Source organism: Crocodylus porosus, unplaced genomic scaffold, assembly GCF_001723895.1.
Source record: "Crocodylus porosus isolate Cpor-Errol unplaced genomic scaffold, CroPor_comp1, whole genome shotgun sequence".
NCBI classification, from domain to species: domain Eukaryota; kingdom Metazoa; phylum Chordata; order Crocodylia; family Crocodylidae; genus Crocodylus; species Crocodylus porosus.
This window is the reverse complement of record NW_017728947.1, coordinates 62,613,192-62,639,652: the sequence shown is the minus strand read 5'-3', so window position 1 is coordinate 62,639,652 and position 26,461 is coordinate 62,613,192. Positions and strand designations below refer to the sequence as shown.

The 26,461-nt window shown below is 41.0% G+C and overlaps 1 protein-coding gene across 1 annotated transcript in view; it reads right to left on the bottom strand.

Annotated features, from left to right (window-relative positions):
* Positions 1–26,461, bottom strand: part of DPH6 (diphthamine biosynthesis 6) — a 405,039-nt gene that overhangs the window by 120,220 nt on the left and 258,358 nt on the right. The window contains exon 13 of the mRNA XM_019552002.1: positions 7,217–7,459. Within this exon, the coding sequence (XP_019407547.1) occupies positions 7,217–7,459 (243 nt within the window). The remainder of the gene's footprint in view (positions 1–7,216; positions 7,460–26,461) is intronic.

Here is a 26,461-nt window from a genome sequence, read left to right as displayed (position 1 = left end):
TTATAAATAAATTAAGTGGTTGTGAAGTAGCTTATTACAGTTAGATGCGTGGAGAATTGGCTTATGGGATGCACCCAAAGGGTGGTGGTGGACAGGTCATTTTTGACCTGGAAAAATGTGGGCAGTGGAGATCCCAAGGTCCTTCGACCACTTTTGTTCAATATCTTCATCAGTGACTTGGATAGGGGCATGGAAAGCACTCTGTCCAAATTTGTGGACAACACAAAATTATGGGACAAAGTAAACATACTGGAGGGCAGGGAGCAGATTTAGGTTGATTTGGACAGATTGAGAAAGTGGGCAGAACAGAACAGGATGCAGTTTAACAAAGATAATTACAAAGTGCTACACCTAGGGAGAAAGGATCACCAAACACACCTACAGACTGGGAGGTGACTTTCTAAGCAGCACAGCAACAGAAAGGGATCTCAGACTCATAGTCCAAAACAATTTCATAGCTGGTAGGGGCCTGAGCAGATCATCAAGTCCGACCCCCTGCCATGGCAGGAAAAAGTCCTGGGGTCAAATGAACATCAGTCATCAATGTACTGACATGATAAGTAAAGCCAACAGCACTCTTTCATGCATTAGAAGGTTCACCACAAACAAGTCTAAGGAGGTGATGAATCCCCTCTATGTGGCATTGGTAAGACCACAGTTGGAGTACTGCATCCAGTTCTGGGCCCTGCACTTCAAGACGGATGTGGATAACCTTGAGAGGGTCCAGAGGAGAGCTACTCGTATGGTTAAGGGCCTGCAGGTAAGATGCTACGAGGAGAGATTGAGGGCCCTTCCACAAAAGAAGGCTGAGAAGGGATCTTGTGGCTGTCTACAAATTCATCGGCAGGATAGGAGGTGGCAAGGAATAGGGGATGTTCTGTTCACCAGGGTGCCTCTTAGGCTTACTAGGAACAATGGCCATAAACTGACAGAGAGCAGATTTAGATTAGATATTAGGAAAAACTTCTTTATGGTGAGGGTTATCAAAATCTGGAATGGTCTTCCAAGGGAGGTGGTGCTCTCCCCTACCTTGGAGGTCTTTAAGAGGACACTAGACAAGCACCTAGCTGGAGTTATCTGACCCCAGCGTTCTTTCCTGCCCAGGGCGGGGAGTCAGACTCCATGATTTACTGAGGTCCCTTTCGACCTTAAAAATCTATGAAATCTATTAAATAAACTGGTTTAAGAGTTCAGAAACTAGTTTAAACCTGTAACAGAACAGATGTTTAGTGTACATAAACGAGTTTGAAAGCGGCTGAAACTAGTTTGAGTTAAACCTGGTTGAATGTAGTATCAGACTTCACTGATTTGGGTCAAACCTCTTTATGCAATGTCTATCCCAGACCCCTTCCTGGTTTAAATTAAACCAGACTACCCCAGCAGCCTGGCATGCTCTCTGGGCTGGGATCTCTGCTCCACAGCAAAGCTGGCCCCTCCCCTCTGCTGACTGGATGTCCTCACCAATCCCTGCTAAGCAGGGATTGCCCCATCCCCTCTGCCTTACTCAGACACCTCTCAGCATTAGCTAGCATACCACATGCTGGCTATGGTCCGTGCTGTGGGAGACCAGACAAAGGCAGACAGGACTGTGTCTGCTTAGGGCTTTTTGGATGTCTAACAGGGTGTTGGTAGCTGGCAAGGAGCAGGTGTCTCCTCTTGACTTGGCACAGTGCCCCCTTGATGGCCCAGCATTCCTCAAAGGTGGACAACATCCGCCAGAGGACCGTGTGCTTGAACTCAAGTGAGAGGCGGGCCTGCTGCAGCAGGTGGAAGAGCTGCAGAGCGTTGTTTATCCCAGTCCTGGTGAGCTGGTTTTGCCGGCTCTTCAGAGTGGCCATCTTGGCCTGGCCCACCAGGAAGTTGGCCAGGTTGACTTCGGCCCACTCGGCCAGCCGGCATGGGAAAAAGTAGATGTAGGTGTCCTCTGAGAAGTTCCAGCCCAGTGCCCGAAGCAGCAGCCTGAGGGTGGCAAAGAGCGGCCGCAGCCAGGGACAGTTGAGGAAGGCATGGAAAATATCTTCTTCCAGCACCCCTGGGCAGAAGGGGCAGGCCACTGAGGCCACCAGGTCCAGGTGGCACACAAAGCTGCCAGTGGCCAGGATGCCATGCACCAATTTGCACTGGAGGTCACTGGTCTTCTTGGCGGTGGGCATCTTGTACAGTGTGTGCCATGCTGGGGTCCCAGACCACGTCAGACACCACTGCCACATGGTGTTGGGGCAGCTGGCCAGCACCTGGGCGTGCTGGGTGTGCACCACCCATATGTAAAGTCCTTCCCGGGGCAGTGTGCTGAAGGGGCAGCCTGTATTGCTTCTGGGGGGCACAGGGAGCCTATGCAGTGTGTTGGGCCAGTCAGCCAGCTCACTGGTTATTGCTGGGATGACCAGCAGTGGTGGGAAGGCATCACCTGTGGCATCCACAGTGGGGAGGGCCTGGTGAGCCTGGAGGTAGCCTTCTAGGGTAGTCACTGCTTCCATCAGGAGGGCGGCCCTAATGGCCTGCAGAAGCTGGCCCATGGTGCAGATAGAGTGCAGTGCCAACCGGGCAGCCAGGGCTTTGGCTGACAGCCAGCCTGACTGAGCAGGGTCCAGGAGGTGCCCCAGGGGGGTGGTGTGCGCTTCAATGAGAGCAGCCACAAGGCTGGTGGAGGCCAGATGGCACGACATGCTGCAGGGACAGGTTGTGGAGCAGGAGCTCCTGAAGCACTTGCGGGAAACGCAGGCACCTGGCTTGGGGACAGAGATGGAAGGCAGCCTGCCAGACCCTCACCATGCTGTGGTAGAACGGGGGAAGGACTGCCCCATTCAGAAAGGTGAGGTTTGGGTAAACAGCTCCCGGTCAAAGCCAAGGTCCCCGACTCGGTGCAGGAACCGGCATGCCAGCTGCTGCCATGGGAGGTGGCGCTTGGCATACAGGAGTTGCTGAAGGGCTTGCAGGCAGTAGGCAGCCACCCTGCTGGCCAGGTCAATCAGGCTCTGGCCCCCCTCGGTGGTGGGCAAGTAGAGGGCAGCTCACAGGAGCCAGTGGTGTCCATCCCAGAGGAGGTCCATTAGGAGCTGCTGCAGTCTGTCAAGTAGCTCTGATGGAGGGTTCAGCACAGTGCAGCCGTGCCACAGGGTTACCACCACCATGTTGTTGGTGATGAGGACCCGGCCATGGTAGGAGACAGCGAGCAAGCACCAGCACCAGTGCTGCAGGTGGGCCTCTACTCTCTCCACCAGGTCCTCCCCTCCCTCCACCAGGTCCTCCCAGTTGCAGGCTGCAAAGGTCAGCAGCCCCAGGAACACTCCTTGCTAGGCAAGGCCCCCCGGCAGGTCTGGAGGTGGTTCGCTGGCCCACGAGGAGTGTGTCACTCTTGCCCCAGTTGATGCAGGCCGAAGTGGCAAGCTCATAGGTGCACTGGCAGTCCACCAGGGCCTGCATATCCTCCTGGCTGCCCAGGAAGACTGTCACATCGTCTGCATATGCCATCAGCTGGACCAGGAGGCCAGTGGTCAGGCCCGGTGCCGGTGGCAGGGCTAAGTCAGTCAGGCAACGTCACAGAGCATGCAGCAATGGTTCGATGGCTAGGGTGTACAGCATGCTCAAGAGGGGGCAGCTCTGGTATATGCTGCGACGCACTGGGAACAAGGAGCACAGCATGCCATTCACCTTGAGCAGGCTGGAGGCGTTGTGTTACAGGACCTGGAGCGCTGCGATGAAAAGAGGCCTGAAGCAAAAGCCTTGAGGGTGCCAAGCAAGTACCCATGGTTGATGCAATCAAAGGCCTTCTCCTGGTTCAGGGAGACCACGTCGACGTCCAAGCCAAAACATTCCACAGCCATGAGCAGGGCATGCAGCAGAAACAGGTTGTCCTGGATCATCCTGCCCAGCACACAGTAGCTCTGCTCGGGCCCGATGACAGAGGCCATGATGGTGCGGAGATGGTTTGTCAGCGCCTTCACCAGGATCTTAATTGGCGCACAGAAGGGAGACGGGCCACCAGTTCTTAAGGCAGCCAAGGTCCCCTTTCTTGGACAGCAAGGTGAGCACTGCCCAGAGGCAACTGGTTGGCTGGGTCTTGTCAGCGAGGCTCTCGTGGAAGACACGGAGGAGGTTGGGCCCAAAGAGGGCCCAGAAAGCTTTGTAAAATTCCACAGGCAGTCCGTCAAGGCCTGGGGCCCAGCCTGGGGCCCTGCCCGAGGCAGGCCCCCCCACCGCAGCCTCGAACTCTGCCAGGAAGAGTTCTTACTCCAGGGCCTTGACCTGAGAAACGCCGAGGAGTGGCAGGTCCTTATACAGCTGCTGAGCGGCATCTGGACAAATAGGATCCGCTGCAAACAACTCCCGATAGAAGGTGATGGCATGCCCCTGTACTACGCCTAAGTCCATGAGCAGCCATCCCTCCGGGGTCTTGAGATAGTCCAATGTCTTTGCCATAGCCCACTGCCTCTCCAGGCCAAAGAAGCAGCCAGCTGGGGCATCAGCCTCTGTCAGCTTCTGGCAGTGGGCACATATACATGCACCGCAGGCCATGCCCTCTGCCAGCTCCCGCAGGCATTTCTTGTAGGACCGAAGGCTCTCAAGGAGTGCCGTGTCATTGCCTGCATGGAGCAGGGCTACCTCAAGCTCCGCCAATGCCTCCTCCAGCTCCTGGGTGCGGAGGCGGATCTTACTTGCCGTCAGCTGGGAATACTGCTGGCAGAATGCCTGAATCTGGATCTTCCCCATGTCCCATCACAGCCGCCAGGAGAAGTACTCTGCTTGCACAGCCTCCCAGCTCCTCCAGAGGTGGGTGAAGCAGTCCCTGAAGTGGGTGTCCTGCAGCAGGCTGATGCTGAGGCACCAGTAAGGGGCCCGCGTGCGTGCTCTGCCAAGCAGACTCAGTTTGCAGCAGACCATGGCATGGTCCGAGAGACCTGATCGGATGATGCGGCTGCTGCGCAGTAACAGCAGATGGTGCTGGGCGATGTAGAGGTGGTCGAGGCAGGCCATGGTGATCCCACTGGCACTCATCTTTGCCCAGGTGTATTGGTACGCATCAGTGTGGAGGACCCGCCAGGCGCCGATGAGATTCGCTGCCTCCAGCACGGTCCACAGCTTGCAGGCCAAAGGCAGGTGCAGCTCTGGCCGTCAGGTCTAGCAGCGCGTTGATGGTGCAGTTGAAATCCCCGCCCATGAGGAGCAGGTCATTGTTCTCACTGGCGTCATGCAGGAGATCACCCAGGGTCTCTAAGAAGGCTAATCTCTCTCTCCTTTTGGTGGTCGCACAGATGTTGATGAGGAGCAAGCTCTGGTGTGCTAGGGTAACGTGGACGGTCAGCAGTCAGCCGAGGACGACCTTCCATGCCACCACTGAGTAGTACTGCAGCTGCGGTGAGAGGAGGATCGCCACTCCTGCGCTGAGGTTGATGCAGTGGCTTACAAATAAGTGGCCTCTCCAGGCAGCGTGCTAGTCAGTTTGAACATGCATGTCACTGTGCGTCTCCTGGAAGAAGGCTATCACCAGCCACTTCTGCCACAAACCCTCCAGGACAGCTGTCCACTTCACTGGGTCCCTGCAGCCACTGGTGTTTAGTGAGGCAATTGTGGTAACCGCCATGAGCAGGAGAATAAAGAGGAAGGATAGGCAGAGTACAGGTGGGAGACGAGGTGACAGAGGAGGGCAAAACGACAGAAACAGGGGAAGGCTTATCCTTGCCCTACCCTATTCCGCGGACCCACCTTGTCCCCACACCTCCCTCACCAGGTCACCGGAAGGCATGTTGATGCGTGCCCAGGTCCTGGTGCATAAATCTCACCGCATCACTAGTGGCACAGACAAACCGCACGGGGTCCGGGCACCATTGCCAGATACTCTCTGCCACATTCCTCTGGCCCTTGGTCTGCTCCAAGACGTTGAGGAGGCCTCCGTAGCTTGGGGCCACCCAGGGGGGGTTCTCCAGCAGGAGCTAGATGTTGCCGACCGAGAACTGGTGAGACTGGTGAAAGTGCCCTTAATGGCCAGGATCCCTAGCAGGCCCCCATCAGTATCTGGGTCAAAGACCATCTCTGGGAGATTGATACCCATCTGCTTTGGGGGGGAAATGTCGTCCTGCTCCCAGGGCCGCTTGCAGTGCTCAGAGGGCAGGCACTCCATCTCCTCCTCGTTGGCCTTTGTGGGCAGGGGAGTGGGCGGGGGGGTGTTGTAGGACCCTCTGCTGTCTCCTGTGCCTGATGCTGGGGAGGCGGTTACTCTCTCCCTGGCTTGCTGCTCACAAGCCCCATGAGCTGGGATGGGGGCAAAGGGTTGCCAGATGTCACTGGGACACCTTCAGTCATGCCCTGAGGTGGCGGGGATTCCAGGGGACCAGGCAGGGTAGGGTCCGGTTCCCTGGTTACATTTTCCCTGGCACTGTCAGAGGTGGGCCCCAAAGGGGCAGAGGCTCCTTTAGAAGTTCCCTTTTGACTCTTGCTCTTAGCTTTCTTGGGAGCAGGTGGCACCACCCCCCGAAATGGGTGGGCTAGGCTGCTTGGGTTTGCCACCTCTGGGTCCACCACCTCAATTGAGGCAGGGGTGGAGGGAGGTGGAGGGAAGGTCTCTGTTGTTCCACCCGATGAGGTTCCAGTGCCTAAGACACTAGCTACCCTAGGTGGAACTGGGACGGGTAGGAGAACGTCCCAGCCCCTCCACCAGGTGAAGCCCCTGCACTGGGGGGGGGGGGGAGCCCCATCAGGCAGGGAGAGGGTGGGGGAAGCTGAGAGGGGACCACGGTCACCCCACCCAGTGGGGTCCCAGTGCTCGGGGCACCAGCTGTCTCAGAGGGGACTTGAGCAGAAGGGAGGAAAGAAAGCAAGAAAAACAACAGAATAATTCATGAAAAGTTAAGATAAACTGCCCACCTCCAACCTTTTACAGAAAATATATACGTAGAGCTATTTCAAATATAATATTGTTCACATTTTGCCTGGAGGAATAGGCTGCTCTTAAAGAATTCTGTAACTTATTGCTTTGGGGAATTAAGAGAAAGTTAGTGATGAATATAACTTTCTATTAAGCAATTTTCTTTCTTTCTTTCTCAATTGTGCACAGCCACTTATGAGCCAGAACATAACAGCTCAATCAAACCTTATTATATCAGTTTTACTTGAACCCTACCGAAATGCACTGAGAAAATTCTGATATTACCTCAAGACTTTGAAAACCCTTTTCATAAATCATTTAAAAAACTTGAAAGAAAATGCATATTACAGGTACCTTTTTGTCTTCTTTTAATTTCTTTTCCCATATAGCATGAGCAACAGGAATGTACTTGTTGTCAGTTACATAACAGTTTGCCATAAGGACGTGCTGGAGTTCAGTATTGGGACTCATAGCTTTAAGAACTTTCTCAACATGACGTAGGGAGACTGTGGTCTCAGTCTGTATGCCACCGCTTACAAGCTGCATAGTACAAGGTACTAATGCAATCTGTCCAGCACAGTAGAGAACATCTCCAATCTAGAAGATAAGATAAAGAGAAAAAAATTAGAACTGTTGGGGAGTGGATGGAGAACAGGAGGTTGGAAACAAGCATTTCCCTTTTCTAGATATTCCCTTGCACCACAAAACCATATTTGACTTTGCTACAAATGAAGCAAGTATGCCAATCTAAAGGTCACTTTTGACAGAGATTTAGTTAGTCTCTAAATGTACGTATGGCATTGCAATAAACTTCAGCCTAAGAGTTAATACATGGATGGTCAAATGTGCATAATCGTCTTCAAATGAATCAGCTGTGAACTGATGAGGTAAGTCTAGAAATATGTAAATTTAACCTTTCACAATGTCACAATATTTCCCTGGAACTACTGAAAGGGTTTGTGTAAAGTTCCAAGTAAATTTGTTTACAGTCTGTCAACTCAGGTATACAGAAAAAAGTGGAACTTTCTACTCCTACAATATACAGACAACAGTATTTTCTTTATAACTTTAAGGAAGGCATGCCAAGGTCATCATTCCCTGCAGTGCACCCTCTGGAAAAAAATAACTATGCTTTACTTTAAGGTTTGTTACTTTTTCTATAACATGCCAGAGCTCAAATATGTTTCCCATAAATTTAATCAGAGTTGTGATTTGATATATTTTATAACGTTTAATCTTTGATTGTTTTGTTGTACTTTTATAATAGTTTGACTTTGGTCTGCTGCTGCTTTTAATTTTAATTTATTTAGGTTTATACAAACAGTAAAAATGTTCAAATCCCTAAAATCATAAAATACAACTTAACTAGAGGGCAAGAATAGAAATCATCATGACCAACCACAAAGGAATAGGAAATTGCAGACCAAAAATAAACTGAAGCGTGTTACTGGGGCTTACAGAGATACTTTAATAATCACTCAGAAATCAACTAGAATACTCCAAAAGCTCTCACTACTTGCCAGATATAATGCTCATCATACAGGGTGTATGCCACAAATGTGTGCTATTTTTGGGCTACAAAGTGGCTATTTTAGCTTGCTTTAGAGAAGCTTACCTGGCAACACTTGAAAGGACTTATTCTCTTTAGCACAGCTAAGAGAAGGAACCTGAGTTCCTATTATCCAGACATCTTAAAAACTTATTACAAAAACTTAAGATAAATATGACGATCTATCACATTTTTCTTCTATGCATTTTTTGAACAGCAAACAGTAAATGTTACTGCATATCAAGAGAGAAAATGAATAGAGAAGTGGGATGTACAGTGGGTGTAAGCAGCATTGAAGTGAGCCGAAAAAGCATATTGCTGCAAGTAGAGAGGGGGAAAATGGACTGTGCAAGAAGCCTTTATGAGAAATTGTGCGGAACTTTTGGTATAAGCTGCATAAAATCCTCAGAAGGCTAAGTAAAAAAGAAATCTGTGTCCTGGAAGACACAGCAATCAAACCATGTGACAGACCCATATGCAACTCCAAATCTGTCCTCGTAACTGTCTCTGTCTCACAAAAGACTCACACATGTAACTATTGGAAGAGTATCTTACACAATTTGGCATACAAGTTCTATGATTAGCAGCTGAAGAGGGGGAGGAGGCAGAGAGGAAGCATAATAGATTAACTGACACCCATCAACTATCTTTTTAAATTGTTTAAGATATCTGAAATATTGTTTTGATAATGCTATATATAACCCTAAATTAAAAAAAAAGAAAATGCAAGCAATAATTTGGTTAAAAAGAACAAATGGTCTTCCTTAAAAAAGTGCTATTTTAAAATATGTGCCATTGAACAAGGGAGTCCAGCCAGCTATCAAGTGGCATATTGACAAGATGAGAAGCAAATCTAGAAAGATATGATTCAGAGGGGCACAGGTTTATTTTTTAAAAGAGCCCTTTGTTCTCACCTTTACTAAGTTAAATCCTAGGAGAAGGCAAAGCCCCCAGGGCAGGTAATTTATATTCTTCTATAGAAAAATCTCCCCAGCATTATTTCTCCTTCTTCCCCTGTTAGGCCCCTGGCTTTACATGCATCACCATGTTAATTACTAGATAGACAGAAGAGCTGTTCAACCAGTTCACTTCCCCTATTCTTGAACAGATTGTTTGAGACATAATATGAATACTAATTAATGATAAAATATCTGTCAGTGTTTTGAAATATGGACTAAGATAGCACTTTCTTAAAGTCTCCTGGATAGTTCTAATACAATTAACCCCACTGGTCATAAGCAGGGTCAAAACAAATCTCTGAAAGATTTGAGCAAAACTGGCAACAGTTTTGGCTCAAATTCAGTGGGAATTATATAGAAATCTTTAAAAAAAACCCCAAAAACCAAAAACCTTTCCCCCTCTCTGTTCTTAACATACTTGTTTGCATGTTAAGACATAATTAATTGAAAAACAGTATTCCCAAGATGCTACCATGTTATAAAAAGGTGGGTGTAAGGGGGAAAGGAGGGAAAATGCACCAAAACAAGGACACACAATTTCAACAACTCTTTTGCAGGGGGGCATAACTTAAGATAAAAAGCAAAGAGGTTTGCATCTCTCTCTCTCTCCTTCCCAGTGTCTGGGTCATGAAATACAACTATCAATAAACGAGCAACAAGGGCAAAGTTGCAAGCCAGCAAAGAGCAGTGTTTTAGCAGGTTTCAGGGGGTTGTCTGTACAATGTTTTATGCACTATACAAAAAGGTGATAGCAGAGTAAAAACCCATCTAAAGCTGGGAAGACTATAATATTTTGTTTGCAGTGCTGAAATCATACAGCAGGAGATGTCACAATGTATGGGTGCAACCCTTTCATTGTACTAAAACCCTGCTAAAACTTTGCAACAGTTTCCATATATTCACAGCATAGCAACTCCAGGGGATCAACATACCCAATTCACTGTCAGTGAAAACAGAAATGCAGTGTAATACCCATACATTCATATTCTATTGTAACAACTGAATTTACACTGCAGATTATTTAATTTGAATTCTTAAAAATATTTCCTACTTTAAAATGGGATTAAAGATCTGACAAACTAGCAAGTAAAAACTCCCTCTGTCTTGTCCCTTAGGGATAGATTTTCCTCTTACTTATATCAATGTATCCCCAGTGTAACTCCACTGAAGTCAATGGAATTATTCTGGTGCATCATTATGATTCTATAAAGTTTTGCCTCTTATGCAGTCATGTGCACCTTTGCAGAATGGATGGAAATTGGAGTTAACCCTAGCTGTTGTTTAATTTCGCTTTACATAGGTATTAATGACTACACAAAGAGAAGACAGTAGACAGTGAGGGCTCTACATATATATTGCATCCCCTCAGAGCTAGAAATGCCAAGGTCTCACATACATTTATTCTCTTACATATGTTTACTGTGCTGCAATAACTGTGCATGCATAATATTCGGCCTGATCATGGTCTGTCAATATGTACCACTGCAACAGAGTACAGAATTTTTGCTGCCTGTTGCTTTGCTGCTTTCAGTCCATGAGGGTAAGTAAACTGTACAGCTGCCCTGCAACTCTACAGTCCCACCTGAGAGCAGCAAAGGTCATGTCACAGACTCCTTGCCTGGCTACCTCCAAATTTGCACAACACTCTGGCTTCTGGCAAAGTTATGGATGACCCTAAAAACTGATTTAAGTAATTAGAAACTGGTTTAAACCTGTAACAGAACAAAAGTTCAGTGCACCAGTTTCAAAATGGCTGAAACTGGTTTAAGATAAACCTGGTTGAATGTAGTATCAGACTTAACTCATTTGGGTCAAACCAGTTTATGAAACTTCTGTCCAAGACCCCTTCCTGGTTCGAGTTAAATCACAGGCCCCCAGCATGCTTTCCAGCCCTGGGCTGGGCTGGGCTGGGCTGGGCTGAGCTGTCTGTTCCACCAGGGAAGGGTTTGGAGATGGGAGGGGGGCAAGGGGGAGGCAGGGACTGCCCTCTCCAGGCAAACCCCAGCTGGGGTCTGGGGCAGGGAGAGGGGTTAAACTTCTCTTCCCTTGAGTACAGAGCTGTCCTGCCCTGCTAAAAACTTACTGCTAGCTGCAACTGTAGACTACACATCCCAGAGGCACCTAGAAGCAGAAAGAGGAAGTGATGAGCAACCTTGCAGAGCTGAGCTGTTGCAGTCTGAACTGCAAATCCCAGAAACCTCAGAGGCAACAGGAAGAGGAAGAAAACACACAGCCCATGCTGGCTACTTGCCAGAAAGCCATGCTCTGGTGCCCCTCAGCTTCTAGCCTGAGCCACTGTAAGTATTTCCTGAATCAGAAGTGAATGTCTGTCCAGTTGTTTCTCAGTTTATTCTATGCAGCTTAGACTAACCTGCAAAGACTGAACTGATTCAGCCTTGGGTTTTTTGACTGTCTGTACTTAGTCCTAGAGGCAAAAAATCTTCAGTTCAGTACAAACACTTAATGTGGTTGTAGTTCCTTTACTACTTCATAAGACAATACATATAATGTGTGTGCGTGCGCAATCTATATAACAAGTGTGTGTGCGTGCGTGCGCGTGTGTGTGTAAACTAGAATATACCATTTAATAAAAGAGTTGAACCAGAAAAAAAAGAAACATTTTCAGCAGGGTATCTAGCTGGCCTGAATTTTGGAATTTATTTTAATTTTCTGATCAATATTCACTATTAAGGTAAATCACAGTAACATGAATATAAGTCATACTGCATAAAGTCTCTACCAAACAATAAATAATACTTCCAAAGCACAAAGGCCAATGTTAAAGACTATCATTCTTTGAGTCAATCCAAAATTCCTCCTCAGAGGAGAACTTTCCATGGCATTACATCTTCCTCTGAATATCCACAGGCAAATCCACATTGTGGCAACAGCATCAGCAGTGAAATACATTATTTTTTTATACTTCTCTATGCAGCAAAACTGCTAGTTATTCAATAAGGAGAAGTTATGAAAGCTATGAAAAAGATATAAGAAAAAATATGAAAAAAAGAAGGAAAAAGGTGTATTTGAAATAATGCTTAACTTGGTATTTTTTCTATGTTCTGCTCCACAAACTGTTCATGTAATCTATTTTTAATATTTCCCAATAAAATAGTATTTGAACATTAATAACAACAACATATACAACAATTGCTTATGGAAACTGAGATAACTGATGGATAGTTATTTCTTTTAAAAAATGTAGTTAAAGCCTACAGGTCAGTGAAAAGCAACTGTGGCAGTGAAAATAATAGTGTCTTATTAAGGACAGAAGAAAGTCGAAAATAATTATCCATTAGAATCAAATGGGGATGAGAAAGGAAATAACATTTTTTTAACTTGTTAGATATTTTTCAAAATTTTTTTCAAACAATTGTATAAGTGATTGAAATGGCATAAATTACTTTGATTTACAAGAATACTTGTCTCAGAAAAGATAATCAAGGAAAATAAATAGAACAAAGCTTTAGTAAGACTTTAGGAAAAGGTTAAGTGATATGAGAAAGGGTGGAAACTACTGCAACCTAAGGAATTCGTAAGGGATGCCATGGGTTTAGCTCATTATTAGTATATTTAAAATGCTTTAATGAAAAAGATAGTGAACCAGTGTAAATTGCTAATGGAACTATATTGCTTTGATTAGCTAAATGCATAGATGTTTGTGAAATATTCTGGGTGACTTTAAATTCATTTAAAAATTAGCATCATTGCAGTATGATGCAAATGAAATTCAGTTTGGCTAAACATAAGATAATGTCCATTAAAAGTAGATAAAACTTCTCATATACTGTTATAGGGTCTAAGTTTGAAGTATTTTTTTAATGTAAGAAAATGTGGAGCCCAACAGTGCAAACACTTATGCACACTCTTTGCTCTAAAGGTACTTCCAGGCTCAGAGTCTTAGCTGTTAGCATGGTTGACAGCTCCACAAAGATAGGTATCTAGTCTCTGGATTGTGATGCATGTGTGAGAGATCTAGTCAGGTGTCTGATGAATCCCCTTTTACGGAGTCCTGAGACCATCATACCAAGACCTTTAATGCCTAAAGCAACAGTTAAAAAGACTAACAGAATGGAAGCATAGAAAATGGTGTAGGCAACAACACAGAATATATTACAAGGTGAACTTAACAAAGCATGTTTTGCCTCTATTGGAAGTGCTACTATTAAAATCGGTTATGTCAACTTGGAAGGATATATCTAATTATTTATTTTATTTTTTAAAATACACATATAAGCATTCTTCTAGTGCACTGGGCATTGATTCCCCATAAATTAAAAATCACAACATGATAAGACACAAGGAACAATAAAAAGAGCTACATAAGATGATAGAGTGTGAATATTAGATTATTGTACAGAAAACCCCCAAAACCTTGAAGAGGACTGAGGTGGTTAAAAACTTGAAAAACATAATAAAAACAGATTGGTCCTTTTTTCCTCACATTGCGTGCAATCTATCTGTGGAAAATCATCAGTAAAAGAGAACATACAGTTAAATGATTAAGCTAGGTATCCTAAAAAAGGCTGAATGATTATATCTCCAAGTAAATGCATGCATGCTTATGGGTGATGCAATCACAAAGCTTACGGACTACTGTTTTTCTTATGTATACTACAGCAAAAATTGACCACATTAATTTAGGGTGGCAACTGATGCATACCCAGAATACCAGACAGCCCCTTGGTGTTGAGGAGTGGTCCCCCTGGGCCCGTGGTGTGGGATAGGGCTGCCACCTCCTCAGCCAATCAGCAGTGAGGAGTGGTGCCATCAGACCCCTTGGCTAATAAGCAGCAAGAGGTGGGGCCGCCTCCCTCCTTCCCTGGCTGGCTCAGACTCCCTCTCCTCCTGTCTGTGCATTGTCCTACCCCTAGGCATGGCCAACAGAAACACAACAACAAATGATTTACATGTATTTCCACCAAGGAACTGAAAAACAGGTCTTTTGGCTTTCCATTCCTCATTTAGAAACAGATAAGGGACAAAGTTTTTAAAACAGGATGGTCCAGTATAAAACAGGACCAACGGCCATCCTATATTCATTACTAGGGAAGTCTTTTCCCCTTAAATATCAGAGACCAGTGACACTGTCAGAGGCAGGTGTCAACATTAAGCTCCCATGGCAGATATACACTCCTGTATAGCAAGGTAATTAAGTAAAAAATTTTCCCAAGTGGGATAAATAGGTAGGCATCCCTTTCCCCCCAGGCATAGGCATTTCTCAGTACGATTGTTTTCACACAAGTTTATTTAGCATGGTAACCCTAAATAGGAGCTCTACTTACAACTGGAACAAAAAACACAGTAGTTGCAAGTACTGCCACAGACCAGTTCTTCAACTCCTCATGATGTCCCCATACCATAATAGTAATTTAATAATTACATTTTCTAATTTGTTAAAATGTTTTTCTCTTACCACCACTGCCATAGGAAAGATATGCACAAGTAACTGGAGGGTGCTAATTGAGGCCTCTGTTAAAACCTATGCACATGTTTAATTTACATCAGGAGGTATTGATAGAGTTTACCTTAATGGACTATCTAGGGAAAAAAAGAAAAGAAATTAATACCAAAAGGGGAAATGTTCCTCTCCTTAGTCTCTTTGAGTTACAGAAAACTTACATATAAAATTCTTGGGAAAAAAGTGATTAAAAAGGTCAGAAAGAAATTATTTGTTTCAAAATACAGTTTTACCTTGTCTTAAATCTTTCTCTTTTCATGAGTATTGAATTTGCAGAACACCCCTTTCAGCAGTGAGGCAGGTTTGCTAATGCAGTACTAGTTAGGCACAAGTCTCCACTTGAAGCTTAATCCTCAACCTGGGTGTTTCACAAAAATGTGTCATCACTGCTTCAGAATAGAGAATATTTGTACTGTAACGTGATCACACTGCTACAAGTTCCATTATTTTCTTTATTTTTCATTATTTACTTTAAATGTAAAATTAGAGGTTTCCAAAGATTAATCAGCGTAAGAGTTCCAAAAATATTCAAAGGGAGATATTTCAACCCTCTACGCAAATGTATTTATATTAGTATTGAACAAAACACCTGTTTGTAGGAATAAATGGAGTCAATATGTAATAAACTAAATCTTTGTTATGCATGCAGTCTGGTGTCTGAGTGATGGTTGCCCTTTAAGAGGTCAGAGAGCACAAAAGATTCTGTGACCCCCCTGACCTGACAGTCAAATAACCCACCATTATGTTCAGTCAATGTAAATAAGCACAACTGACAATGTGCTAATTGGCTGCCTCTGGTCAGCCATGTGTACCTCTGACCTTAATGAGGACCCAAATCAATTAATACTTCAGGCAATAAAGACCTCTGGCTGATTTAGATAGAAATCATCTTTTCTAACGGGATTAAAGCTGTAAGGTGGTGAACTTTTAATTTAATATATGATAATCTCTTCTTCCTAGGGTCCTCTTATTTAGCTAATGATGGTGAAATTGCTTTCTGTAACGTGGAATCTTTGATGCAGCTATCCAGTGCGAATAAAGTTTTTTTTAAAGTGATATTTAGACAATATTATGGGAACACTGTCAGTTCACACTATGCACTTGAATCGTATGCAACTCATTGACATTTAACATTACGCTCTTCAAAAATATACATTTTTCTTGAAATCATACAGATTTCACGCTGAAAATCTTTGAAAATGTATGAATGGGTTGATGCTGAGCATTTCTGGAAAATGGCTACAAGAGCAGTTGTCAGAAAATAAGGAATTTATTAATATTGGGAAAACAGAAGGTCTACTATTGACAACAAGCTGCCACAAATACACAAAAGCAACATATAATAACACATGTAAAACTAAAAATATATTTGCTCAAAGTTTCAGACTGATCCTTAAATAATACAAGATTTTGGGGAGGGGGCAAGTTTGTAAAAGTACAATTAATTAGAATAAGGCTCTTGTAGTAAAATAGCTGCCAACATTTTCATTACAGACACAGAATTACCAGTTTACAACACAACTTTAAATTATTGCTGTGTGGCCTAAACCTGCTGCATCCAGTTTGGGACAAAATTATATATGTAATATTGCAAAGAAATCTATTTGGCTATGTAAACTATATGAGTACAAACACTACCTTCCCAGTGCATTTTCTCGCACCACTACAGTTTACTTGATTACACTGTCTGATTTACATTGTATTTTTGAAATGACATATTTGAGATCTCCTAGTTTGGAGAGTTTTGATATTACAAAGTGAAATGATAAATCACAGCTTTACATGTGCTATAGCTATGTTTCATAAAGACTTCACTATAGGTCCACAATTCTTATTGCACAATTACATCAGATACACTTATGTGATATAATTACTAGTTATGCATAAAATGTGATCAAAGGCAAAACAATCTTACTCTGTTCTACAGCAAATTCTACAACTGATGGCGGTAAGGCATACATGTCAGATGTATGAAAGACCAAGTTTCAGAAACTTAAGTTCTCATAAAGTAACATCTCAGGGTCTTGTATTCATGTACCAATGCCCAGTGAGTACAGAACACAAAACAAAAATCAGGCTACCATCTATAATTTCAGTTCATGTTAATCTCTCATAAAAACACAGATATAGATCTGGTACAACTTTTTTGACTATCTTTTCCTATCCTGCTGTAAAAAAAGTGGCAAAGTAATCTTGTTGCATTTAATGGTAAGTTGTCATGGTTTAAGTTCCACTTAACACAGGATAGCAGCATATAGATGTAACAATTACAACAGATTCAGCTAAACCAAAGTAAACCCTTTTGCTTTTACTAATGTTCATCTGTATGCGTTCTCTCTTTCTTTCACATTCATGTCTTTCACAATTTCCCTTAGAAATTGTGAAAACATTGTCAGGTACCAGAGAACTGAAAAAAAAATTGTTTCTACATCCTCATAAAAGGAAAGGGTGATATTAACTTTTGTCACACAGTGAATCCAACTTTTATTTGTAATAAAACAATATGAAGAGTGAAAAATTTCTTTAAACACCTAAAAAATCATTAGTAAAAAATTTAATGCACTCATTCCCATATAAAAGTACTGTGTTGTATGGCAATAATAATTGCATGCAGTATACATAATACTATCTTAAACAATAAGGTGGTCCAAGTTTCAAAGGAGAAGAAAACAATTTGAAATAGACAGTTTTTTATATAAAATGTCACGTCAGCCATAGCTGATTGCTTTTTAATTTGTAATATGTATAATGACTAAATTAGTGGATGAAGGAAGTTCAGTAGCGGTAAATCATCCAGGTTTTAAGAGTATCTGAAACGGTCTCACAATATGAACATAAGATGGTTTGGATATAAATATTGTTAACCAGCTAATGGGCTCAAGGAAAGTGCAATGAAAAAGTCAAAGTACTGAGTTGGGGTAGGTATGTAGTGGGGTGCCATAGGGATTGGTGCTAGGAAGGGATTAACAGCATACTCATGAAATCCAAGGATTTTTCTACTAAACTAGAAGAAGAACCAATTTAAAAAAAGCAAAAGTAATACAAATAGACTTAGGCAGGTTAGAAACATGGGCAGGAAACAACAAAATGAGATTTAACTTTGCAAAAATGAACACTAAAACCAGACCATGTGGGAAAAGATATTCTGAAATATTAATATTCAAAGTTAAAGAGAAAACTTGACAGCAGTAATACTGTAAGTGACCTACAGTTATAGTATGCAGACAGCAAATAAGATGTGAGTTTGTAAAATGATATGGGTTTTTAGATGCTAAAGCACATCACAAGGCAGGGACATTTTATAACTGGTGAAACTGCAACTGAGATGCTATACTGAATTCTGGATTCTACCAAAAATGTATAGGAATTAGCAGGAATACAAAGAGGAACAAAAATGTTTAGTAGGCTGATGATACTGACTGATGATGCCAATTTTTCCTATGGTAGCAGACATTTTAGACAAAAAACCTCAAAAAGCCTGTTTGACTGAAAACCCATTTTCATGTTGCAAATGTTTTGATGGAATATCTTTTACCAAACATAAAGGTAAATCAAATACTACAAAAGATACAAGGGAAAAATAAAAGTTATGAGATAACATTAGAAAGATCACATAAACTAAATTATTTTTGTTGCTTAGAATATAAGTTCAGCATAGAACAGGGAAAGTTAAGAGTCTCCCCTCAAAGGACCTGGAGATGACACACAGTCCAAATTCAGTAACATCAACACTGGATGATACTTGATCCAGGACATGTAATATTTATTCACGTTCCAATGAGAGACTGAAGTTCTCCTATGCAGATAGAAATCAATATATTACAGAATTGGACAGATATGATTCCCATATTTCCAGAGCACACCAATTACATGCTAACATAGTGTGGTATTAAAGTTTTGCTTGAATTCATTTGGGGTGTTCTGCCTGGTTTTGCCTTGAAAATGTGGGGTTTGGCACCAGGGAACAAGACCCCAAATTTATTCTGCTAAATATCATTTTATAAAACATCATCATACTGTCCTTGTCTCTTTCCATATATATATTGGTAAATATAAATCTATAATACTATACAATACTACATGATCTTTCCCACCTATGCATGAGTATATGTATTTTTTGTCTGTTTCCTCATACATTTCTTTATTTATGGATAAAGGTATATGTAGAGGGAAATCATGTAGTAAACACACACATGCAAAACTGATCTAACAGTAGGAATCCAAGATGTCTATAATATTTAGATATAGAATATACATGTATTAAAATAGATATGTCTCTTTCCTACATTTCCTTTTACCCACATACACAGTATACTTAAAAATAGTTCTCACTGTATCCTCACACTGATGAAAATTGCCACAAAGAATGTCTCCTAAAAGTCAAATAAATCATATCTTATAATATCAACTCACGACTACTATGATAAAATAGTACAGCAGGACAACCTGAAAATTTCTAGGCTGAAGTTTCTATTGACACTAGAAGTGCTACCACTCAAGGCTGTAACATTGTGCTGGAATCTGGCATCCAAGGAGAATCTAGATTGAAGTCGTAAAATTTTATGAAGAATGAGTTAGGTTTTTGCCATTCCCACCTGTCTTTACAATCTTTACTCATACCAACCATCCCCATAGATTAGTGTGATTATAAACAGAAGAGGGATGGCTAGGCAGCCAAAATACTCTGTAGTGAAAGGTGAAAGCAGTACATCATACTACAGTAATTCACAGTGTATGAAACACATTAACACTGTGACATTCTATTCTCATGGCAAAGATGCTCTTTCCCAGAAGCCACTTGACTTAATATTCTTGCTCAAAATATACCTTTCCTGAATGTCACTTGCTGCCTTAAGATCTTGTTTTGGGATAATTGGAAGACAGGTAAAAAGCAGTGTGATAAAAAGACACACTATCTGAAAACAGTTGACCATAATATCATAGCATTACCAAACTATTAGAGATTGGTCTCATGATATCAGGAGAACATAATTTCAAATAGTTTTAACCACTTCATATTTCTGATCTCACAAGGAATTTAGACACAGTAGATAAACAAACTACAAGTCAAATAATAGCTCAGTCAATATTAACACATTTCCTTTAATCCACAGGGAAAACGTAGCCAGGAAAGAATGTTCAGCCCAGCAGTTCAGTTTATAGACTGAACATCTTCAGCTCTTCTGTCATTTGGTGAAATACTATACACTCTGAGCAAACATATATATAGTAGACTCTTTCACATTAGGGTATGTATATATTTGACTACTAACATGTGGATACAAAGAAAATGTAATCAGACACATATAAACACAATGTTTAATAGAAAAAATAAATGAAATGATAATTATAACCTTTTGCAGTAGTTTGTGGGAGACGTGGCCTTTTTATAGCTCTCATGTTGTGTGAAATATGGTTTATTACAAAGTTTGCCTTAGACCTAAATTAAATGAGAATTGCAATTAAGGAGAATACAACTACACAGTTTAAAGCAAAAGTCCTGGAGAGAAATCCTAAGTTTATGTCATGGAGGAAGCTTGGGAAAAGGTTTATGTTGCATTTCTATTTACGTGAATAAATAAAGCCAAATTCCTGAAGGGGGTGACCCTGTACCCCCTGAAGTCACCAGCAAAGTCCTCACTGATTACAGTGGTGCAGGATAAAACTATAATATAGCTGTCTGACTGGTTGATGGATTAATGTGCAGCCCCCAGGCTCCTACCCAGCTGCTGCCTCCATTATCTCTCTGGCTGCTGCTGTAGCTGGGGTCTTTAAGCTTCACCCATCCATCAGCTTTTGCTTCCTGCTCCTGCCCTAGTAGGTTGGGCAGCACAGTCCGTAAAACAGGGGGAGTATGCGATGCAGTACAGTAAAGTGGTGTGTGCATGTGTTGGTGAGGGGGTGGGGAGGTACTGTCTACATAAGCAGTGCTGGGGAGGGGGCAGCCCAGGGGCCCAAGGATCGCATTAGTGCAGCCCCCAGGGTGCACAACCTGCAGTGTGCAGCCCCCAGACGCTTAGCAATCAGCTCTGCACTATATAATTCACAGTCCTAAGGTTGAAGTTCAGCCCAGTTATAGGTAATATGAAAATGTACTAATAATTTTGTTAGCAACTATGCACTCCATATTTTCATCTGGAGTGCTATCTTCCAGTAGAGCAATTCAAACCATGAGTTCATTAACTAGGAAGCAAATGTATCTATGAAAAAATAAATATTGATATTATATTTTAATACAGTCCCAGCAATTAGATAGAAATGTACTTGAAAGTGAAGATGGTAACAAACCTACAAAAAATACTACATTCTCTGAATATACAATATTCTTGCACTGAAGACTCATCCAAATGTTTTGTTCTGAATTTAGGAAAATAAAAAATACACCAAATAAGAAGACATTTGTAAGGATATATCTTCTACAGTACATAGAAGAGCATTTTACTTTTTAGTATGAATTTAAGATGCAACACATTTTATTTTATTTTTCTGTGTTGAATGCTTAGACATTGATCCTGCATCAGAATCTGCAGCATGGATTATCTTAAAAGAATTCCTGAATGTATATTCAGTAACTTGGTATAGCATATAATGTGGGAAAAGTTCACTATGTACCTTTCAGGAAAATACATTTAACACTTTTTCAGGCATGCCCAGTCATATGAAGATTACCATATACCTACTGATTACCTACGAGGTTGCGTTATTTAAGAGATAATACTAATTCATATAATTAAAGTGCATTGCATGATGTATTCTTGTAAGGGTATAAAACTAAGCTTCTGTATACTGCCTGTATGCAACTCTGTAATTTCTATTTTTTGCATATATAACCATACAACTTTACTGATCACTTAAAATAGTTCTGAACAGTTTCCTGGTTGTTTAAAACTAACTAACTAACTAAATAAATAAATAGGGGATGGGGGAAGAAAATATCTTTACTTTCTAAAATATCAAATCCTGTTGGCTTCCAATTCTCTGTAGTAGCAACTGAAAATTATATCACCTGAAATTATTTGACAAGATACTAATAAATGTTGCTCTCATATACCGTAAGAGGTCCATGGGGAAAAAAACCCCCCACCTGCTCAGAGCAAGGCTGTTTGCAAAGTTTGGTTAAGTTCCACCCTTCACTACACAGTGGAACCAGGAACCTGAACTTGTGAATTTACTACCATGGATGTCAATGGCAAAACTCACGAGAGTACTCATGTGGTCTGTGGTCTGGCAGTATTTGCCAAGCCACCTTTTATAGTTTAAAATTCAGTTGCAGGATAGGCATGTTCAAACTAAAGAAGGGTAAATCAGAGGAAAGAAAGGGCAAGAGTTATCAAAGAAAAAACTAGTGGTTATGTCACTCATTTGGGATGAGAGACTGAAGTCCCTGCTCTGTTCCTATACTATTTCTCAGGCAAGTTGCTTCGTTGCCAGACTACTAGCTATTCTATGGTGTGTTTTTCTCCATCTCTTCTGTTGAAACTGATCTATTCTGTATAAAAATGCATTTGATCAGGGCCATCTACTTGGTAGTCTTTGATCAGAAATTTTATTGTGGATCCAAGAAAGCTTTTTTAATATACATTTTATTCAAACTGGTATGTTCCTGCAAAGTGTTTCAGTTTTGCTAAATCAACATTTTCCAACAAAATGCTTCACTGAATTCTGATCAGTTGTAATTATGACATGATTCTGACAGAGTTGTATTTATAATATATGCAAGACCTTAGAAAATTATGAGAGACTAAAACAAGGGTTTGGAATGGAAAATGTTATTTATCCTTAAGTAAAGTTGTTATTGCTAGTACTTCCATTGGTAAGCAGTCCAGACAGATTAAAATGGTCATTATTGCCATATTATGAATACATGGGTAATTTAGATATAAAAGAGATACTTCAGTATTTACTAAAGCTAATGCTATAGAATATATAAGGCAAGATGATCTTGTATTTAAAACACTTACACTTAGACCTTTTAAAATTCAATATTAAAAATAAAAAGTCTTCCATAGATCTCACAGAAAAGCAGGAAGGGACCTCAGGAGATCATCTAGTCCAATCCCTTGCTCAAGACAGAACCACCTCTTTTAATCTTATGAGATATGATGTAATGAAATGAAAGTTATGGCGACACAAATCTAAGTTAAACTGTTCTGAAAATAAAAGCAAAGAAAAACAGTTAAAGAAACATCTGGGCAACATATGACATGCTTAAGAGATTTTAACACTGAATTCCTATCTCAAATGTCTGGGTGCATCTTGTGAATTATGTTTGCATACCTACCGGGGCTTACATTGTACTAGGATAAGCAGGTAGGTGGTATTATTATCCCAGGAACTTGGTAAATGGCTCAGACAGATGTTTTAAATTTCTCAAACTAGGATACAAAAACTTTGTTAGAAGTAAAGCCTACAAATTATTTTGAAAACAGCTTAAAATTGTTGGCTTTTAGTGTTTGTAAGCAAACCTACTGCTCCTGTCATTGCTCCTGTACAGGTGTAAGTATTATATTCTGCTCTTTCAGCCTGACAGGAAATAGTTTCTAACTCTGGTTTTCATGTCAATCAAAATAATACATAATAATTCTAAACCAGCGTAAAAATGTCAAAACTCGGATGCAAAATTAAATTTCTCCCAAAGAGATTTTATATAATATATAATTTGCTCATTTTTTGGACTGAAACCTGTTAGATTTAAATCTTGTAATTTTCAATTAAAGATTTTTTTAATAAATAGATTAAGACAGTGTTTCAGTTATGAAATAATTTTTGCTTGGATTAAACCAGTAAGAATGGTTTTTATTAATATGCAGTTAAATTAGCTGTAAGTTAAGCACAGTGTATTTCTATCCTTCAAATCAAGACATGTACTTAGCAACACAGTAGTACATCAACATTTAAGTATAAACCACTGAGGTGACTGCTGTTTTGGCCTGAAGGGGTTAAATCACATAGCTCTTAAATATTTACTTGCTCTGGGGGGAAAAATTACACATGATAGTGAAATAAATGTTCAAACCCATGTACAGTGAACTACTCTTGCAACATATTTTTGAAGACTTGTACTTGCCGGTCTGATTCGCCAAAATAAGAGTTGAGTTATATTCAGAAAGGGCAAGAATGGGGAATGAAGAAGTGTATAAGAACAATACTTAGAATGTGGAACATGCAGGAGAAACTGAATAACTCCATTGTGATACTTTCCCTTTCTGCTGTTCACAGTTTATTACTGAAAATGATTATTTATCACAGTGTAAAGGAACCTTATATGAGGCACCATTACTCTAGGCTCTCAGCCTACAAGGTGATGAAATGCCTTGACTTCCCCCGGAGTATATTAGAACTGAGAACACTTTACAGGACTGGATACTTACTAAAGAAAAGGGCGATTTTGAAATCAAAATGAAACATACGCTGTAAAACACCAGAGAACAATCAAGCTTGATAAACTCAACAACTTCCTCAGTGCAGGAAACTTGAGAGTTAACCTGTGTACCCAGAGTTAAAAAAAAAGCAAGAAATAAATCTGCTAGGGGAACTGGTTTGATAGACCTTTGAAGGTCTTCAAAACTCTCAGTAATATGTTATTCACTAAAAATATTCCCACAATTCTGCTGTCTCCCATCATTCCTTGCCTCAAGATTCATCTGTCAACTTTGATGCATCTTTTAAAGTACCCCTCCAAGCCTAAAAAACCATGACTACAGACCACAGAAGAGAACTCTTTGCTTTGAAACTATCTGATCAATCAGAAGATCATTTACCTGCAAGCATTATTTGGTGAAGCTAAAGCGGCACATCAACCAGCAGCATCTGAAGGCTGAGGCAGCAAAACGTCAACAACAAATTGTCATTGGCATTCCATTTATGAACCTTCAAACAGCATCAGATCTTTTCCATGGGAAACCAGATCAGGTCAGACTGGAGCTGAATATTTCTTAACAAGCTAACCATCAAAAGAACTTACGTTTTGAATAAAAAGGCTATCATTTGTTGATTTGAATATCAAAGGGATCCACTGCAAACTCCCAGTCTACGAAATCCTCCCTAAGCTACACCAGACAGGTGTTTAATAATCTATTATTAAGGCACTATTTTAGGTTACTCAGAATTATAAAAAATAGCTGTAACTGTGAAGCTGCAAATGGGACTGCACAAAGAAATGAATGCTATTAACATACTATTAACAATTCAAAAGAATGAGTTGACATACCAATCAAACTTGTTAATTGACTGTCAATGGCCTGTCCCTGAATATACAACATGACTGCATTATATATTTCAAATGCTGACAGGAAGACAGTTTCATTTGCATTAACTTCATAAACTGATCAACAACCAAACTGCCACATACATTTATAATAGGAAGCTGAATCATTTCAATATTCATGGAGCTCTGTAATTGTAAATTAGGTACTGGCAAACAATACAATACTGTACATACTCTAAAATATCCTAAATTTCCCTGACCTACTTTCCTTTTTATTTTAAAAGAACAGTGGAAAAAAGTTGTCTCTTACAGAGATGATCATTACTTTAATTTATGGTTCATGCCTTAAGCAAAATTTGTTTGCAACCTAATTTGCAACTATAGTTTATACCTCTACTCTACACGTATAACTGGGCTACAATATATGAGGCATACAAAGTGATGTAAAATTTTCTTGCCTTAGTTCTGTGAACTGCAAATATCATTAAACCCAAAATAAATCTGAACTCAAAATGGTAAATGAAAATTTGCACCACTCCTCTGTTATGCCTCAAAAAAGATGAGAACATTGCTAAGAAAACCTTAAAATTAATCATTAAAGACTTCCCTTTCAAGTGGTGAAATTAACATAATTAGTTTAAACTATAGCAATTGTTCCAACTTGTACTTAACTTGGACAGCGACTGCTTTTTCCCAGAATTGATAAGGACACTTGAAGCCCAAAGGCTTGTCTCCTATCTCTCCCGAGTATACCAGCTGGTTCAATAAAAGAGATTACTTCACCTTGCATATCTTGTTTATTTTCATTTAAACCATATAATTAACCAAAAAAGCACTGGTATAGCACATTCTAAAGATTCTACAAGTAAAAAGTACCATCCTTAAAGTTTTACAAGGGTATCCCACACTTATTCACTTATTTAATAAAACCAGTGGAATTGATAAGGTGCTGGCGACTGAAGGGATTCTTACAAAAAGTCTCAGCAGAGACATGGCTCAACACTCTTCAGTTCTCTCAGTGTCTTCTATCATCAGAATTTCAGGATTTTATCTCGCAACACTTAGTGCCTTGCATCATTCCTATTCCAAAACATAGTCCTATTCAAGTCAATGATGATACGTTTAGTATTATACACCATGCTTTTTAATGTGTGTTTGCAAGACTGAACCCTTACACAGTAAAGATCAGAGGAGGAACATATTGCTATCCATAAACCAGCATGGACATAAATATGACCCTTCATAGATAATGATACTTAGTAAATTTCTGAATCAGCAAAATAAAAATGAGCAGAAATTTAAAAAATTAGGATTAAATTATACCTTTCTGAAAATGTTCTACTAAGAGCTGCATAATACTTGAGCAAAAGTTGTCAGGTTAGAAATACAGAATCATAGAAAATTAGGGTTGGAAGGGAGCTCA